The 18,146-nt window shown below is 47.3% G+C and overlaps 1 protein-coding gene across 4 annotated transcripts in view; it reads right to left on the bottom strand.

The window, feature by feature from the left end:
• Positions 1-18,146, bottom strand: part of Myo5b (myosin VB) — a 314,400-nt gene that overhangs the window by 103,055 nt on the left and 193,199 nt on the right. For all 4 annotated transcript variants that reach the window (XM_029472030.1, XM_021150181.2, XM_029472031.1 and 1 more), the window contains exons 10-12: positions 16,166-16,431; positions 6,973-7,054; positions 6,358-6,498 (exon numbers count right to left, since the gene is read on the bottom strand). In XM_029472030.1, coding sequence (XP_029327890.1) covers positions 6,358-6,498; positions 6,973-7,054; positions 16,166-16,431 — 489 coding nt within the window. The remainder of the gene's footprint in view (positions 1-6,357; positions 6,499-6,972; positions 7,055-16,165; positions 16,432-18,146) is intronic.

Genomic DNA, 18,146 nt, shown 5'->3' with positions numbered 1-18,146 from the left:
ATATGGGGGAGGGCCTCATAAAACTCCACCTCTCTCGAGTCAACAAACAGTTAATATAGGCGCTAGGGTGGAGGGATTAATTTTCTTCAGTGGTAATGGCCACTGATAAACTGCCCATATTCCAGTAAAATAGCACCCCCCATTACACACTCATACCCAAAGGCACTGAAGTAGGAGGGGGCTTGTTGGAAGAAGAGTTTCAGAGAGACAGTGGGGAATGAGAGAGGGTAATAGTGCGGTGGGGAAGAAAAACAACACAGTCATCGCGCCTGCTGTTGATATGGCCAGTGATGGCAGTGACTTATCCAGGGAGACATCCCTCATGCTGTTACGCTGACAGTCCTCAGTTTCCGTAGCTTCCTGACTCTCCTTCATGACATCACACTGTACCTTCAGACCAGGTGAGATTGGAAGTGACCCTTGCTGCATCCATGTAAAAAGGGCTTTACTCAGTAAATAAGATATGTTCTCCAAAAGGGAAAATGCTTACAGATGTGGGAACAAACTTCTTAGGTCCTTTGTAAGCAAACTGACTTTTCTCAAGATTCAATTTGGCGTAACTAGCACTGGATCCCCTGTGGTATAGGAGATTCAAAGAAAGAAACCCTCTTTCTTGAAGGAGGCTATTAATTGTGTTGGACAGACAATAAAATATATTTTAATTCAGCACTTTCTATATATACACTCTTTTATACTTCTCTCCGAGAGTTCTGTTTTAGAACTACCAGGTGTGGGTAAAGCAAGAGTCAGCACGGCAGGGCTTGTCAGGACCAGGCGGGCCAGAGCCCGGGAGCAAGGAGGACCTCAAGGGACTGACCCAACTGGGTCAGACAGAACTACAGAGAGAAGCTCTTCTCAGCAAACGGTGAAGTCAGCTAGCAACCCTTGACAATGCACTTGGACTTCAAGGAGAAAAATCCTATGATCCTATACAGTCACTAATTAAGAAAGGCAGGGACAATCAGAGGGCACCAATAACCAGGGTCTTATGTACACATATTTTCTGACTAAGAGCCATCTCTCCTGTCACTCCTCATTCCACTCCAACTGAGATCAGCCTGCTGGGATTCCCAGCTAGGAGTCTCCTCACAGTTACAGCCAATGTCCACGGTGCTTATAACAGCCACAGTGCAATCACATCAGCTTTCACCGCATCAGCTCAGTCTCTGTACCTTTCCATGAGCTGGGTATTATGTTTATACAGATTCCAGAGATAAGAAATGGAGGCAGAGAGGTTAGATAAGACACAGAGCTTGCAAATAGCAGGCTTGGGGTCCAAGTCTGGGAAGGCTGGCTCTGGGACATGTGTTCTTCAATACTCTGCTTTTTGGCCTGGCAACAGTGTCTAAGGCAACTGTGAACACAGGATCAAGTAAAAAGACAGATTTCTCCAAAAGTATTTTTAACATATATAAATTTTAATCAGTTATGGGGGAAAAATAATCTTGTATTTGAACATGGTCTAGATTATAGCGATCTTTAGCTCTAGTGTGTACAGGGGGCCAAATCCTTTAAAAGTAGTCCATACATGGCTATGCGCAGGGCTCCTTACACCCCTCTTGATACATCATGGGGAACACTGGACTCAGTGCCTGGGTCTAGTTCCATCCCTCAGAGTCCTAAACCCTTGGGCCTGTGGTGCTGGCTGTGACTTCTCTGTATGGAGACAGGGGAGGTGACAGGCAGAGGTGCCCATTGTGGGGCAGGGAGGCAGAGGTACCCATCGTGGGGCAGGGAGGATGCTCAGGAAGTGATGTCTGCAGTGCTGAATGCAGTGAAAGCCACTGAGCTGCGTGCTTCAAATGTTCACACTGTGTGTGTTACAGCTCAACAAAGCTTGTAAAAAAAACGCTGTATGTGGATCCACTCACTGGAGAAGACTGGAGCAGAAGACTAAAGAAAATGATGAGCTGACCGGGATCCGTGATGACTTCATCTCTAAGATGGAGAAGATCTGAGCACAGCCAACCATCACCAGCCCTCTTCTGTTTGACTGCCCATTTTCCTGTCTGTCTGATTTCTCTCTTACATCTGGTTTATTTAACCTCTATATTCATTTCTAAGTTACTTTACTTTGAAAAGACTAAAGTTTAATTTCAAACTCAAAAACAAAAAAAAACAACACCGCTGTATGCTTCAAATGCACTACACCTCAACAAAGCTCCTAAAAACACTTTACTCTTCATGATTAAGATGAAGTAGTATTTTTTTCTTAAAGGAGGCTGTGTTGGGGAATGGAAACTTCTCTCTAATGTCCTTGATAAGGATTATGTCACCACAAACACTGTCCTTTCTTGGGACATCACCTGGGGCTAAAGCTTGCCTCCCAACAGGACAGCAGCCAGACCAGAGGTGACAGTTTAGGGCTCTATGACCATTTATTCAACCTTGATTTTGTTCCTGTCCCCCTGGGCAATGCTACAAGGACGGCTTTCTTGGTTAGTTATATGTTATCTTGTCCCATCCTACACCTCCCTGTGCCCTCCCACCTGTCCCCCGAAATACACAAGTCATCGTTGCATCAAAGCATCCCCAGGCTCCTGTCCTGAAGGAGTGCTATGACCACTAACTACCACCACCACCACCACCACCACCACCTCCTCCTCCTCTTCCTCTTCTTCCTCCTATCTCTGTGTTTTCTTTTTCTCCGTTTGTCTTTTGTTTGTTCGTTGTTTTTTTGAGATAAGGTAGCTCTGGTTGGCCTAAAACTATGTGGAACAGGTCAGTCTTGAACTGACTCCGCCTCCTGAGTGTTGAACAGAAGGTTGTGGCTAGATCTGACTGCAGATGCTCCCCCCGCTGCCCCCCCCCCCGAAGGAACCAAATTGGTTTAATGATGTGTCTCCTCTCCACCTCCTCCTAGTTCCTAGCCTCCCTCACAATGGAGGATGACTGGGAAGAATCCTCTCAAGGCCACGTCTACACTTCCAAATGAAAAGCAGCGGCTACGAGCTGCTTTCTTCAACATCTCCAAGACGGTGATTGAACGTGATTTCCCTTGGCTGCTTNACACCCTTAGCTCGGTCCTCATTTGGCTTTGTGTGTTCTTGCATGGAGGTCACAGAACTCAACTCTTCAGTGCCACTTCAGTATTCTTTCTAAGAGGGTTTGAAACAAGGGGGTAAAGGACCTGCCTGAGGTGGCTCCCACAGGTAGCATGGGGTGCNGTGTTGCCCAGGTGGCCATCAACAGCACAGAAATCCCTCAGTTCTCTTAAGACCATGGTATGGTGACTCCCAGAAGAGTCTAGAGCAACTGTTCTCATCTGTGGGTTGCAAACCCTTTGGAGGTCGCATGTCAGATATTTACATTATGATTCATAACAGCAGCAAAATTACAGTCGTGAAGTCGCAATGATAGTAGTTTTATGGTTGGGGGGGGGTCACTTCAACATGAGGAACTGNATTAAAGGGTCACAGCATCAGGAAGACTGAGAACCAGTGCTCTAGACGAATCCCTACTTTTAACATATTGATGTGCAATTTCCAAACAGCAAAATATGTCCCTTTAAAGGGCTCATTTGGGTGATTTTGACAAATGTAGAAGCATCTGCTGTCTTAAAGCCCCCAGCTGCCATTCTGCTTCCNATTACACACATAGTCCTCATGTCCAGAACAATGTCACCGCACAAAATCCTTTCCACGCTGCGGACTTTTTCTCTTATTCCTTAACTTAGTGACCACCTGGGCTCCTCTTCTGCACCTGTGACCTAAACTACAGGTAGCACTGCCTGGCAAAGTGACAGTCTGCATCCCCACTACCTTGGTAAGCAGGCAATTAGATCTTTCAGCAAACCTTTTCTGAGGAGCAGTGAGACCCCATGTGGAAATACAACAGCCACACAGCTCAGTATCTGAAGCACCTTTTCCCTTCTTGCTCCTTCCGTCTCACCCCACTGCCCCAACCTTGTGTGCCCCTCTGCTTACCGTGGGACTCTCGACTCCATGCACAGGCTGTGCCTGCATATCTCCCCAGGCCTGCCCCTGGTGCCCCTGTAAACTCTGCCCTGTTATTCTAGAGGACTTTGCTCTCAACACACAGCGTAAGGCATATGCAGATCACACTTTGTGTCTCACAGATTGTGGGGACTGAGGTTGAAACAGTTTTATTTTTATATAGTTTCTCACTAGTAGATTCCAAGTAGAATATCCCAGGAATGTGTACCTCCAAATGAAGAGAGCAGGGGGACCTAGGAGCACTTCCTAGACTAGGGCAGGAACCCCGGGGGTTATCCTGCTGGCTGCTGACTATGGCTTGCTTGTCTGTGTTCTCCACTACCGTTACCTGCCTTGTGCTGACATGCTGCCCCTGAAGCCACCAGTTCCCCACTCAGCACTGCTCTGGGGTTCCCTCAGGGGGCTGCTGTTCCACTCTTGGGAACAATATTGGACATCCTGGTACCTTGTGTGATGGTTTCTACACTAGCTTCAGATAACATGGCCAGAGAAGCCTGAGAGCAGCCATGTTTGCTGGCGAAGGGATGTGCAACTGGCTGTAAACCATCACATGGCTGCTCAAGTCTCAGAACAGACATGGAATAGGAAAGGCCACCTTCCCTGGGAGTTCCTGGTTTGTGATGCATTCATTCTTCACAGAGAGCCAGAAAGAATCCTCCTCTATGGTCCTCAAGAGGGTGTGACCTTCATCCCCCCAACCCCTCAGAAGCAGAATGAAGAGTTGTAGTCTGACTAAAGCCTGCTACCCAGACCCAGCTCTCCAGAGGCTTGAGTTGGCCTCAGAACCTGGAGCTGCCTTTTGCTTAGGTGTTCGCTGCTGGTGGAGGTCAGTTATTGGTAGGAGTCAAGGGCCCGGGGGAGGGAAGCATGGGCCAGGTGGGGTTTGGCCCAGGAGATTTAGGGGTAAGCTACCAGAAGGCGGCAAACACAAGGCCAGTGGCATTCACGCCAGGGGCAGCTGTCCCGCCTTGACCACAACGTCTCATGTTGGGCTAGCCTAGACAAGCCACCAACACCTGAGGTCCTCTCTGCCAGGCACTGACTTTGATGGTAAAGCCCATGTCTGCATAGAGATGCTAAAAAACATTTAGAGAACCTGGTATGGTGGTATATGCTGGTAGTATCAGCACTGAGGAGGATGAGGCAGGAGGATCATCATTGGTTAGAGGCCAGTCTGAGCTACAAAGAGAGTTCTAGACCATTCTGGGCTACAGAGTGAGACTTCTGCCTCCCAATTTCTCCCTGTACCCCCCAACCCCAAATTAAGAACTACAAATGTGCCAGCTCCAGGATTTGGTATATTTTCTTCTACCTTTTTCCCCCCCAAACAGGGTTTCTCTCTGTGTAGCCCTGGCTGTCCTGGAACTCACTCTGGCCTTGAACTCAGAGATCTGCCTGCTTCTGCATCCCAAGTGGGATCAAAGGGGTGCCCCACCACTGCCAGACTTATTTTCTACTTTTTTACAGGGGTGGGAGAGGCTCTTTTGTTGAGACAGTGTCTCAGTAATTAGCCTAGGCTAGTTTTGAATTCTCCTTTCAGTCTAGGCTAGCTTCACACTTGAGTAATTCTCTTACTTCAGCGTCCCGAGTGCTGCGACGATGTGTGTGCACCAAGACAATGCTTCATGAACACTCTTCTGGAAGGGAAACTCCTTTTCTTCCATAAACACCCAGCCACACTCAGTGCTCATCCAGAAAATTATGGGAAAACTGAAATCAAAGCAGTTGGTTCTTCTCTTTCTAGATCGAGCCATATGGATTCTATACCATCTGATGCAGGCTTCTATCACAGGAGGGAGGGGTTGGTACACACTCACCTCACTAACCAGCCACAGAACCGGGAGAGACTGTCAATATACAATTCAGTGTCAAGCAATTCATAGTGCAGGAAACCAAGGGCACTGGCTAACTGGTTAAAGCTGGATCTCTACAGCCTACATGCCAGGTACTCTCCTGCTATTGGCACAATTCTCTCTTATATCAGAAAAATCCAGAAAATTCAGAGTGGGGGGATCTGTTTCTGACCATCCCATGGCTTTCTACCACCTATAGTCATCTGATACGATAGAGACCACCCCAAGCTCCCGAGTCTCCCCTCTCTGGTAGAACACCTATCTAGATGTTAGCTGCATCTTTGGCATCTGAGATCTGTGAGACCAAATGCATACCACCAACATAGCCCCTGCTTTCTGCCAAGAGAGGCATACATTGACTAGGGTGATGATACGTGCCCGTTATACTCAACAGGCTCTCTTTGAGCTAGCACGGTGAATGCGGATGCTTCTTCCAGACAATCAGATTCAACTCCAGCTATGGGACTTCACTGGTTCCTCGCATCACACAGGAGCCTTCTGCCTGAGACCTAGACTGAGCCATTCAATGACTCCAAGAGCAGCGTTACCTTACACTCCTCATCCAACAGGTCCAGGATACCCAGCTTTGCCTCTATGAGGTCTATACACGGTTGGTTATCATAGAAGTCAATCAAGGTCCATGGGATCTGCTCCTTCATATATTCTTCTTGCTCCAGCTTGAACACATGCTAAGACAAGAAGCAAAAGGCCGAGGTGAGTGTACTGCGGACACACCTTGAAGAGTTATTTCCCCTAAGCTGTTGTTGAATTCTGTGTCTTGGAAGATGGCAGCTAAGTGCCACAGAAGGTCTGGACTCATGATTGGAAATGGCAGAGCTCAGCTAGCTAATTTCCCATTCCTGTCCAACCCCTGCCTTGGGATAGGATAGTAGAACTCTACATGGGTTGCTGGACTCTAGACAACTGAAGGAGCTGTGCATCTGGCCTTCAGTTCACTAGGTGCCCTGAAAGCTCAGGCTCAGAGAGAAGTGAGTCAAACGCAAGGGACATTTATTTGCTTCTTGGGGGCATAGCCAAGAAGCAAAGGAAAGGGAAGGGCGGAGCAGAATCACACCAATCTCAGAAGATGAGTGGCTTGGGGGTCACTCCAGGGGGACAGTGAGGTCCCGACCTCAGCAGCCCAGGTCACGCACTGAACCTACCGAATTGAACTGCTGCTGGAGCTTTTCATTGGCGTAGTTGATACAAAACTGTTCAAAGCTATTGATCTCGAAGGTCTCAAACCTGTAGAAGGAGAGCGGTGGAGCCACAGGTAAGATACACCATCTATGATGTACTCTCTGGGATGTAACAAGGCTGTCTCCCTCCTTGTGCAAGCACCAAGTTGCCAGGTTCTGCCCTGTGCACGGACTTCTGTTGTGAATATCAAGGCTGGGAGTCTTGGACAATTAGAAACAGAGGCATTGAGTGCTTTCAACTGATAAGGGACTGAGAGTAGGAAATTGCAGGGAGGACAGACAGACAGACGGTGAGGTCAGCCATGTGCGCACTGGCAGGTCTTGGTGATGCTTAAAGTAAATCAAACTCCTCCTTTGCCCCCTGGTTTTACCAGTTAACTTTCCAGTCTAAAACACCACCACGCTATTCTCCAAAGGCACCGGTTTTACGTCTGTATAGGGCTGAGACCTGGGAATTACAGGAGTTCCTGGATTGGGGACAGACAGAGGACAGACAGGGCTATGGCTACTTCTCAAACCTAGGGCATATTTATCCAGTTTTCAAAAACTCAGGAGCTGACATATAGATACAGCAACTCACTAATCCCCAGTGAAGGACATTTGGCTCTTTATCGTACACTGCTACCAGTACTGTGACAATTTTATATACCTCTTCAACTCCATGATTCTTTCCTAAGGATATTATCCTAGGAGAATTACCATGTCGAAAAGCTCCTTTTCTGGTGTGTGGGTGTTGTATGTGATGTGCACCTATGTGCAAATGTTTATGGAACAACATGCATCTGTGTGTACATGGAAGAGGCCAGAGGAGGACGGGAGGCATTCTGCTCAACCTCTCTCTACCTTATTGCACAAAGAATCCCCTTCTCTGAACCTCGTGTTGGTGGCCAGCAAGCTCCAACAACCTTCCTGCTTCCAACCCTGTAACACTGGGGTTAGAGTTGCTCATTTAGCCATGCCCTGCTTTTTATATGAATGCCAGGGATTTGAACTCTGGTCCTGCTGCTTGCACAGTAAACATTCTTTCTCACGAAACCATCCCTGCAGTGTCCAGAGCACTGTTTGAGGGAAGGCAGAAGCAGGCACACCACCAGAAAGGTACGAGTAGTTTGCGTTTTCTCTACCTGTGCCTTGCCATGAATGAGTGTCATTCTAACACCAGTCAGTAGTGTTATTTTATTACATAATTTCTACTGAGTTGAGTTCATCTATATCAGTATGCGTCAACATTTGGATGCATTTTTACAAATGTCATATATAATGTGTCACAGAGATACAGATAAACAACATTTTTCAGAAAGAGATTTTTTTTTTAAACACATAAGACTTCTGGTCAGTCTACTCCTTCCCCACACCTCACTAGGAGTATTACCATAGTCTGCTGTTAAAAAATATTTGGTATGATTTAAAGCCCACTCCACAAGATGGAACTCATGCCTTGTACCGTTAACCGGGCTGCAAACTAGTGGCTGTCTAGGCTATAAGCCCCAGGAGAAAACCCAACACTACTGATTCTGCTAAACAGACATAGTAATCAACTGTCCCCTCCAGGTCTTATCTTTATACCTATGGATTATTAAGTCTCTCGGGCCTCACTGGAGAGGTTCTTTTTCCAACAATAGTGGCCTACACCTGACCAACATGCAGAAAACAAGACTCCAGAATTCCCAGCTCTAACTGGGACAGCTACATCACATGCTCTACCCCCTAAGATTCAAGGATCCATCTCAGAAGAGACTGTGGGAAGGCTGTAAGAGCCAGACGAGTTGGGCAGTCTTCGCTGCACATGACAGTGCCACTGCACATGTGAGATCACAGCTGTGAGAGCTTGCAGAGAACCTGTCCAGCAGTGGTTCTCAGCCATCCTGACGCTGGGACCCTTTAGTACAGTTTCTCATGCTGTGGTGACCCCACAACCATAACATTATGTCCATTGCTACTTCTTAAGTGTATCTTTGCTACTGTTATGAATCATAATTTAAATATCTGTGTTTTGTGAAGGTTTGGTGACCCCTGTGGTGGTTTGAATAGGTTTGGCCCCCATAGATTCATGTGTCTGAAGGCTCAGTCATAGGGAGTGGCACTATGCGGAGGTGTGGTCTTAATGGCAGGACTGTGGCCTTGTTGGAGGGAGTGTGTAATTGTGTAGGTGGGCTTTGGGGATTCCTAGGTTCAGACTCTGTCCAGTGCAGAGAACGGTCTCCTCCTGGCTGCCTCTGGATCAAGATAATAGAATTCAAAACTCCTTTTCCCAGCACCATGTCTGTCAGCATGCTGCCATGTTTCCTGCCATTATAATGTACTGAACCTCTGAAACTGTAAGCCTTGGTCATGGTGTCCCTTCCTAGCAATGAAACCCAAACTAAGACAACCCTCAAATGAGTCATAACCCTCAGGCTGAGAACTCGCAAGAGTATTTGAACACAGAGAATCTGCTAGTCAAAAATTTAATTCTGAGAGAGGCAAAAATTTGATTTAGAAGGAAGAGATTGCTTGGAAAGGCTGTGAATACAGTATGTTTGGGAAGAAGAGTATCTGAGGCCTGGAGTGTGAGAGGAGAAGAACTACTGATAGGGAGAAGCTGGAGGTTCAGGCTTCATCTGGCCTTCTCCATTACTGCAAGCCATCCCAGCCTCCCACCTCCGCACTTCTAAATACAGACAACTGAATTTTCTGTCATTGCAAGTCCTTTCCTAAACACTACGTTCAGGAAGGAATGGCAGTCCTGTCCCTGGTGAGGGATGGAGACACAGAGGTGAGGATATAGTTCTCTGTGTGGAGGGATTACCAAAGTGGATCCATCAGATCTCTCACAGGCCCAGAACAGTATTTAAAAAGCATCAGGGTCTCGCCTGACCCCCACCAAGGTCTAAGACATGGAGGAGTGGGAAACCACCTTCAGATCAAAGCAATCAACTGTTTGGAGAGGGCCATGATAAAGTACAACCTTTGGCCATGCCCATGTGGGAAAACAATGACTCTGAGCTAATAAAACAAGATCAAAGATTCAAGTGCTATGCTGAATCCCAGCCCCAGTGGAACACAGAGCAGGCAACGGCCATTACCCCATAAAATGGGCCTCCCAGTCCAGATAGTACTTCCGTAGACCAAGTTACAGTACTTAGAACCTCAACCCACCCCCACTTCCAGCTACTTTGGTAGCTGACGACAGTCCAAGCCTAGAGGAAATTTAATTAACATAACCTACACAGAAGATTAAAGAGCCAGCCCAGCAATTGGCCAGATAATGGGCACTGGGTGTTCTGACAGAGCCAGCCCTGGCTGAGCTCTACAGATGGAAGATTTAAATATCCCACACTTGTCATTTTTTAAAGGTTTACATTGGTAGCGCTCCGCAGAGAACATTCTCATTAATTTAAGATGGCAGAAATTAGCTCCTAATTTCCCTGTTTCTAAGATATTATCTGGTAACAATTCCTCTGCCATCTAGCGTAATTACTGTAATGCCGGAGGTGAACGAGCAGCTTGGCTGACCGGGAGGATGAGTGAGACGCCTGACCTCAGACACACACAGCCGAGGAGAGAGGCAATATCTTTCCAACCAAATTACATCTGTGGTAATTCTGTCTATCAACAGAAACGACTCAAAAATAAATACACTCTTAATTTGTAGCATTAAAATGCGGCAAGGAGGCTGGGCGGTGGTGGGGCACGTCTTTAATTCCAGCATTTAGGAGGCAGAAGCAGGCGGATTTCTGAGTTCGAGGCCAGCCTGGTCTACTGAGTTCCAGGACTGTCAGGGCTATACAGAGAAAACCCTGTCTTGAAAAACCAAAAAACCAAAAAAACCAAAAAACCAAAACAAAACAAAAAATGCCGCAAGGAAATACATGCAAGTCTATACAAGGAGGAGCAGGATCTATCCTGAGAAGAGTTTGGCCAGAATTCAAAGGTGGGAGGAAGGTACACACATACACACAAGTACACACACGTACACGTACACACACACACACACAGAACAAGGCCGACACAAGGCATCTGTCCTCCTGGTGGTGCAATGACCACCTGCAGTTTCCTTTTAATATCTGACCTGAGTATATCTTTAACTTCCTTCTTATTGGACCCAATTTCAGGGAGAAGGGAGAGCCACAAGTGTCTCTAAAATAGTGGAAGTCCCTGCAGGGCAAAACAGTTGAGACAGGGACATGCCTTGGCTCAGAGTTAATTATTTACCTCCACGAGCCTCCTGCCCACAGCCTGGAGACCCAGCCGAGTAGTGTGTAAGTAACACTTGAAGGCTGGGCAACAGCGTCTCTTCTGGGACATGGGCTGGAGGATCTAGGACCTCAGGCCTCCCTCCACCTTTGGCAGAGCATAAAGAGGTGGATATAGGCTTCACACAGGGAGGACTAAATGGCATACAGGAAGCCTACCTTGGGGAGTTGTTTTTCAACATGAACCCTTAAAAACAGAGTCATCATGCGCAGATGCCAGAGATATGAGCCAATATCTTTTTCCAGACCTATCCCTCACTTGAAGCTAGCTGTGAACTCTCAAGGGTACCCCAGAGTCTGCTAGAGAAGCCGGCATGCTCACCGGTCTGCCAATCACTGCCAGTCTGATCATTGGACTTTCAAACAGCAGGGCTTCCAACTGCTCGTGTCCACAAGCTTGTCCTTTAGAGAACCCAGCTCAAGGCACCGCTGGGAGGAAAGCAGTCAGCCAGTACCTGGTTTCCCAGGTCCTTTCAGACCTTGTTTCCATGGGAATCAGAAAATGCTCACGCTCAGGAACCATGCCTCTCCAAATCCACCAGCCAAACTTATAAGAACTGCAAATGAAGAGCAAGGCATGGTCCCTCTGCACCCAGTGACTACCAGAAAGCTGTCTAGAGGCTACCGTGTGTAGTACATGAGAACCTTTCAAGGGAGTATTAATTTCATATGTTCTAGGATTTTAGAGTGATGCCACAGTGTTAGGGGGGCTGGGATAGACAGAGGAAAAAAGTGGGGTCTCATGTGAGCACTTAATTATGAGGGGGGATACAATTACAAAGGACTACCAGATGTGCCCAACCCATAGCTCACATGTGGTCAAGGAGAGGTGTGAATACATCCCCTAATGCAAAAATCATAAACTTTCTCAAAACATTGTGCTTTGTGACTCTTGTGTATGTGTTCTTGTGTGTGGGTACACGTGTATGGGAGTGAACATACACGCATACTCATGCATGCAGAGGCCAGAGGTCAATGCAGTGGCCTTCTCCAATCACTCTTCCACCTTACTTTGGAGAGTTTCTCTCTCTCTCTCACTGAACCTGAAGCTCCACGATTTTGCTAGTCTGTTTGCCCAATGAGCCCCAAAGGTCCTCGCACCTCTGCCTCCTCAGCATGCCCAGCTTCTTTTAAAGACGTGGATTCAAGAATCCAAAATTAGATTCTCAAGCATGGATGTCATGTACTTTACCAATGGAGCCATCTTTCCACGGTTTTCTTTGATAACTTGATTGCACAGTCCTTGAGCATGAACTTTGTAGGTAATAGCACTGTTTTACAATGTCAGGAAGGCAGACACTCCTGCGTGAGTCTAGAAGACTGAACTTGGCATTGGAGTACCCCAAGATGTAAAGCTCTCTTCAGATGCCGGGACTGTACCAGAGCAACAGAACAGAACCATGTGACCTATGAGGTCTAACTCTAACTCACTATGCTTGCTCTAAAGCTTTCAATGTCCTGTGACCTTCTGGGCTTCCAGGAACTGGGCTGCTGTCCACAGGACAAAGGGTAAGTCTGTCACAGTTTGTTACCCTCAATTCTCTACAACACCTGTTTCCAAAGGCCAGGGGAGGCTGGGCAGTTTTCTTCGAGTAACTGTACTGGGACTGTATGGTCAACTGTGTGGAATCAAAGCAAAACGAATCAAGGACACAAAGAAGATTTTCTTTCACCAGAAACATGAAGGCAATGGATTCACCATTACAGGACAGAGATTCTACAGAATAGAAACGGGATACGTGTAACTCAGCTCCACTGATGGGTTAATGTTCAGGATATGCACTAAATTTCTGAAACCCAACAACAAAAGCAAACATTAAAAGATCCTGGACTGTACGGCGAGACCCAGCAAACACTGACATTCACCCAGGTTCTGGTATACATGCAATCAGATGCTTCAGGCTCCCCCACCTTGACTTCCCCACCACAATAGACTCAACTTCCAACTGTGAGCAAGATAAACACTTTCTCCCTTGGTTGGTTTTGTCAGAGTATTTTATCGTAGCAACAGAAAAAAACAAAACAAAATAAAACAAAACACAAGATAGCAAATTCCATGCCTTTCTTCCCAGAGTTCAATCTGCCTACTTCTCGCCCCAGCCTCTCCTGTAGTGTTCTCAGAGTGACAGGTTTGTCTTCTGTATCCTGCACTGTCCTCTGCACAAATGGACTGGCTAGAGCCAAATCCTGGCATATTGAGAGTGGAGGTCAAAGATTAAAACAATAATGTGTATTTCTCCAAACTGAGCTATTTATTTCTTGATGACTCAAGGAAGGAAGAGGAGTGAAAGATCAGCTCTGTAACTAACGAAGCCAATAGAGGTAAATGCTGGCTAATCAACGCCAAAGGAAACTCCAGCCAAAAGCTGCCAGGCTGTCCTCTATCAATATCCAGCCCTGCCTGGTAGGAACATCCCACAGGGAGTTTCACAGGCCCTTAGAACAGCTTGGCTTGGCATAATTGCTCTGGGTACTGCCTATCTTGCACTATTTGGAGAGCAGACAAGAGAGCTAAAGAAAGAGAAGCCATTCTTTTACCTAGGCACTAGGTGTCTGGAACTGGTCTGCTCAGAGGCCTGCAGAGGGGCCAATGGGTAGCAGGCCACCAAAGACTTGAAGGGAGCCACAGGCTTTTCTACTCTATGAGCTACCTGCTAGTCGGTGCATATGGGATACAGACGTGCTGCGTGGTATCGGCTCCTGTGGCGTTTGCTTGTATCCTGAGTAAGTGCTTATCTCAGGGTGGGACTCTGTGAAATGTTCACATTTATAGATAAACAAACAGGAAGCAGCTCATTCATAGTTCCGAACTCTTCTCAATTCTAACTCCACACTGAGATTTAAGGCTGATGTTCAGGGACACATTTGGAAGGAAGACCCGGAGACACCAGGTTATAACAACTGATCCAATTCTCCTAACCTGTATGTCTTAGTTGTTTTAAAGTTACTGTAATAAAATACCCCAACCAAAGTAGGAAGAATCATTTGAAGGAAATCACAGCATCTGGAGCCTGGGCAAGAAGTCACACTGCGCATTGCAATCCAGAAGCACAGAGCAATAGATGCTTGAGTTGAACACAAACACTTATTTCATTTTAATACACTCCAGGACTCTAGCCCAGGGAGTGATGCCAGCCACAGTGAACAGGTCTTCTCACCTGAAACCTGAAAATACTCAAGGTAGTGTGTGTGTGTGTGTGTGTGTGTGTGTGTGAGGGTATAAGGTAGAACCAGTGATTGACAGTCAAGCAGCAGGTTCTCTAAAGAAGGCAGGGTTCTCGCAAAGCTACAGCCAAACTGAGCAGAGCAGGTGTCCTGCTGACCCCAGGGAGCAGCATGCCCTGAGGAGCCACTGAGGAAGCACCGCCCACTGCTGTTTGTTCTTCACCAACCATAAGGCTTCTGTTCACATTTAACTTTTTGTATATATTTAAGTTGATGTGTATGAGGGGTTTGGCTGATTGCACAGCTGATATCCACAGAGATCAGAAGGCGGCATTGGATCCAGGTAAGATATTGGAGCCCCGGGTTCTGGGAACTGAACCCAGGTCCTCTGCAAAGCAGCATGTGCTCTTAATTACTGAATCATGTCTCCAGCTCCCTCCCATCCTGATTGTCCTCTCCTGTCCCCACTGCTGGAATGTTTGCCTTTCTTACTTCCCATATTCTATCCTCTTCTATCCAGTTCATATCACCTTCCTTAGAAAACTTTTCCTGGTTGTATAAACATGCATGGCCTCTGGTTTTAATCTTAGGCATCACCCATGCAATACCGTCTGACATGAAAACCATTGCTGATCCAGGGCACCAGAGAGAAGTGAGAGAGCCTGTCTGCATGGGAAGTGGCTGTCTTGAAGGGGATTCTCCTTTATGCCACCCTCAGGGGCTTTCCAGTCGTTCCAGCCCACCAAGCTGGGCTTCATTCGAATGGCCCTGTTCTTGTATCGCTGCAACCTCTATGGGTTTGGGTTGCTATTTTAAGACAGAAGCAGTCCTTCTAGGAGAATGGAATCTATTCTTAGCTTACAGAGGTCAACATAGTTGGGAGAAGAGAAGAGCAAGAGGGATGCAGCCCCGACCACACAACTTCATCTGAGTCTAGATGGGTCTGATATGATAATGCCAGCAAGACTCCCTTGAAGCCAGCCATAGGACAGCCAGAGAGGGGCTGTGGTCTGCAGTCAGTCAGTTCTTGGTGGCAGCCTGGATAGAGAAAGCCAGTCTCCTGATGTCTCGCCATGAATACATCCCTCCAAGCTATGTGGCCTCACCCTCAAGAGATCAGTCGTAAATAAAGGCCTGTCAGTTCCCTCTAGAATCCAGAAGGAGGAGAGCTCACACAAATGCTAACATATAGCACTAGTCAACGCAGAACTGGGCAAAATCAATATTAAAGTGGTCACCTCAGTTGAGGACAGTGAGATCAAGAGGTTGGTTGAAATAGAACCTAGCAGATACAAAAACTGACAGAGGCTTCCAGAACGAGGATGGACCGCCCATTTCCTTCTCAGGGTCTGTTTCCTGGAAGTAAAAATGGATACCTAATCTGACCATGGTGGTAAACACAGCTGTAATCTCTCTAACTGGGAAGCTGAAGCACGAGGAACTCAAGTTTGAAGCTACTCTAGACCACATATAAGGCTGTATCTTAAGAAAAATGATGCTATAGAGGTTTGTGATAGGGACAGGGATATCAGTGTTTTGACAGGGTACCATGTCCCTTAGGAACTGTCACCTGTATTGTAAAACACTTGGCATGTCTGTTTGGGGTTTGGGGCTAACAGCCCCAAAGGCACCTACAACTCATTAACTCTCCTGGCTGGAACCATTGGGAATCCACGGAGTCTGTTGCTGCTCCCTAATGTCAACAGGAACATACTTATGACCATCAGGTAGAGTGAACCCTAGGGATGCAGGCTTACCCATAGATATCCAGAACCCCGATGAAGGAGTGCTGCTTAAGGGAGGTGTGCAGGGCTTTGTTGATGTGCTCCACAATCCAGGAGAACAGCTGAGCATAGATGTGCTTGGCTAAGGCATCACGTGCATTGACCACTTGCTGCAGGGACATGGTCTTGACGTAGGTCTCTGAGGTGGTGACCAGCTTCCGATGACACAGCCAGTGCTCCATCTGGCTGTGCTCTATTCCTAGCAGGCTGCAGAAGTTGCTCAAGTGTTCATCCTGGGGCTGAGGAAAGGAAGGCAGGGTCAGGAGGTGTACTGGTTGGGTTGGTGTAGCAACTCGACACAAGCTGGAGTTATCACAGAGAAAGGAGCCTCCTTTGAAGAAATGCCTCCATGAGATCCAGCTGTAGGGCATTTTCTCAATTAGTCATCAAGGGGGGAAGGGCCCCTTGTGGGTGGTGCCATCCCTGGGCTGGGTTCTCTAAGAAAGCAAGCTGAGCAAGCAAGGGGAAGCAAGCCAGTAAGTAACATCCCTCCATGGTCTCTGCATCAGCTCCTGCTTCCAGGTTCTTTCCCTGTGTGAGTTCCTGTCCTGCCTTCCTTTGGTGATGAACAGCAGTGTGGAAGTGTAAGCTGAATAAACCCTTTCCTCCCCAACTTGCTGCTTGGTCATGATGTTTTGTGCAGGAAGGCAAACCCTGACTAAGACAGGAGGGGAATGGGAGATAGACTCCTGTGCACACGTTCCATCTTACTAGAGGCCAGGTGCCCCCATGGAGCCCTGTCTCTGCCCCCACACCCCATATCAGGTAAGTGTAGAGCCTGGGCGGTATGGCTTAGACTGATCCTCGAACCTGCCAATGACCACATTATGAGGACTTAACAAGGTAAACCACTGTGCATCATGTTTGTGCCCTTCCTGATCTGCCAGGTAACTGGTTGGAGGGGTCAGCACGGATGAAGGGAACAGCCTATGAACTGACAGCTTAGGAATGTAGAAGTGGTCCAGAGTCAAGAGCCAGAAAGTAGCAGGCACAAGCTGAGCATGCAGGAGGCATCTGCAGAGGGCGCAGGTACCACTTACAGAACCCAGCCTCCAGCACAAAGCCCTTCGCATAAAAGCTCTAGGTCTGCCTGGCACTCAGCTACCATCTGCCTCCAGGCTTTAGTCCCCCTTCTGTAACAGGGACCGGATTAGTGACTGTCTTATAGGTAGGCAGGACATAGGAAGCATCCTGGTGTTTTACACTCTAGTTCTCTAAAGCGTAGGTGAGTTCAGTGGGTGTGTTCAGATGTGCTGGGAAGAGACAAATCCAAACCTAGTGGACAGCGACTCTCAGCAATGAGAGCATGGAGACAGGCTCCACAATATACCTACTGGCTTCCCAGCTACCACAGAGGGCCTCCTTTGGGTCCTGACTTGTGCTTACCAGTCATACCACCTGGCTTTTGGACTACTAGAAAAACAAAAGTCCCCACAGGGATGTACCTCGCTTCATTAAACCATCTAAGTCTCTTGGAAAATCCCTGCTGCCTATTCAGGAAACCCCACAGAAAACGTCTCGGCCCTGTGGTTAATCACACCCTCATCTTGTACTTGGGCAAAGTGGCTAAGCCAGCTTAGTAACTTTGAGGCTAGAGGAGAATCTGTTACATTCAGAACATGATTTCCTAATGGCTCTAGATTGTTTATGGGTCTCATTTTCTGATGAGGCTGCCTGCAGCATTGAAATGAAGGCTTACCTAATAAAAAATTAACATAGACAATGTTATAACTTCCCCCTTCACATCATATCTGCAGGCCATTTGCACCTCTCAATATGTAACCATCTGGCCAAAGCAAATATTAAAATAAGGTGTTAGAAAAGAATGTCCCAGCCGGGCGTGGTGGCGCACGCCTTTGATCACAGCACTTGGGAGGCAGAGGCAGGTGGATTTCTGAGTTCGAGGCCAGCCTGGTCTACAGAGTGAGTTCCAGGACAGCCAGGGCTACACAGA

This window comes from Mus caroli, chromosome 18, assembly GCF_900094665.2.
Source record: "Mus caroli chromosome 18, CAROLI_EIJ_v1.1, whole genome shotgun sequence".
NCBI classification, from domain to species: domain Eukaryota; kingdom Metazoa; phylum Chordata; class Mammalia; order Rodentia; family Muridae; genus Mus; species Mus caroli.
This window is presented reverse-complemented; position numbering and strand designations above follow the sequence as displayed.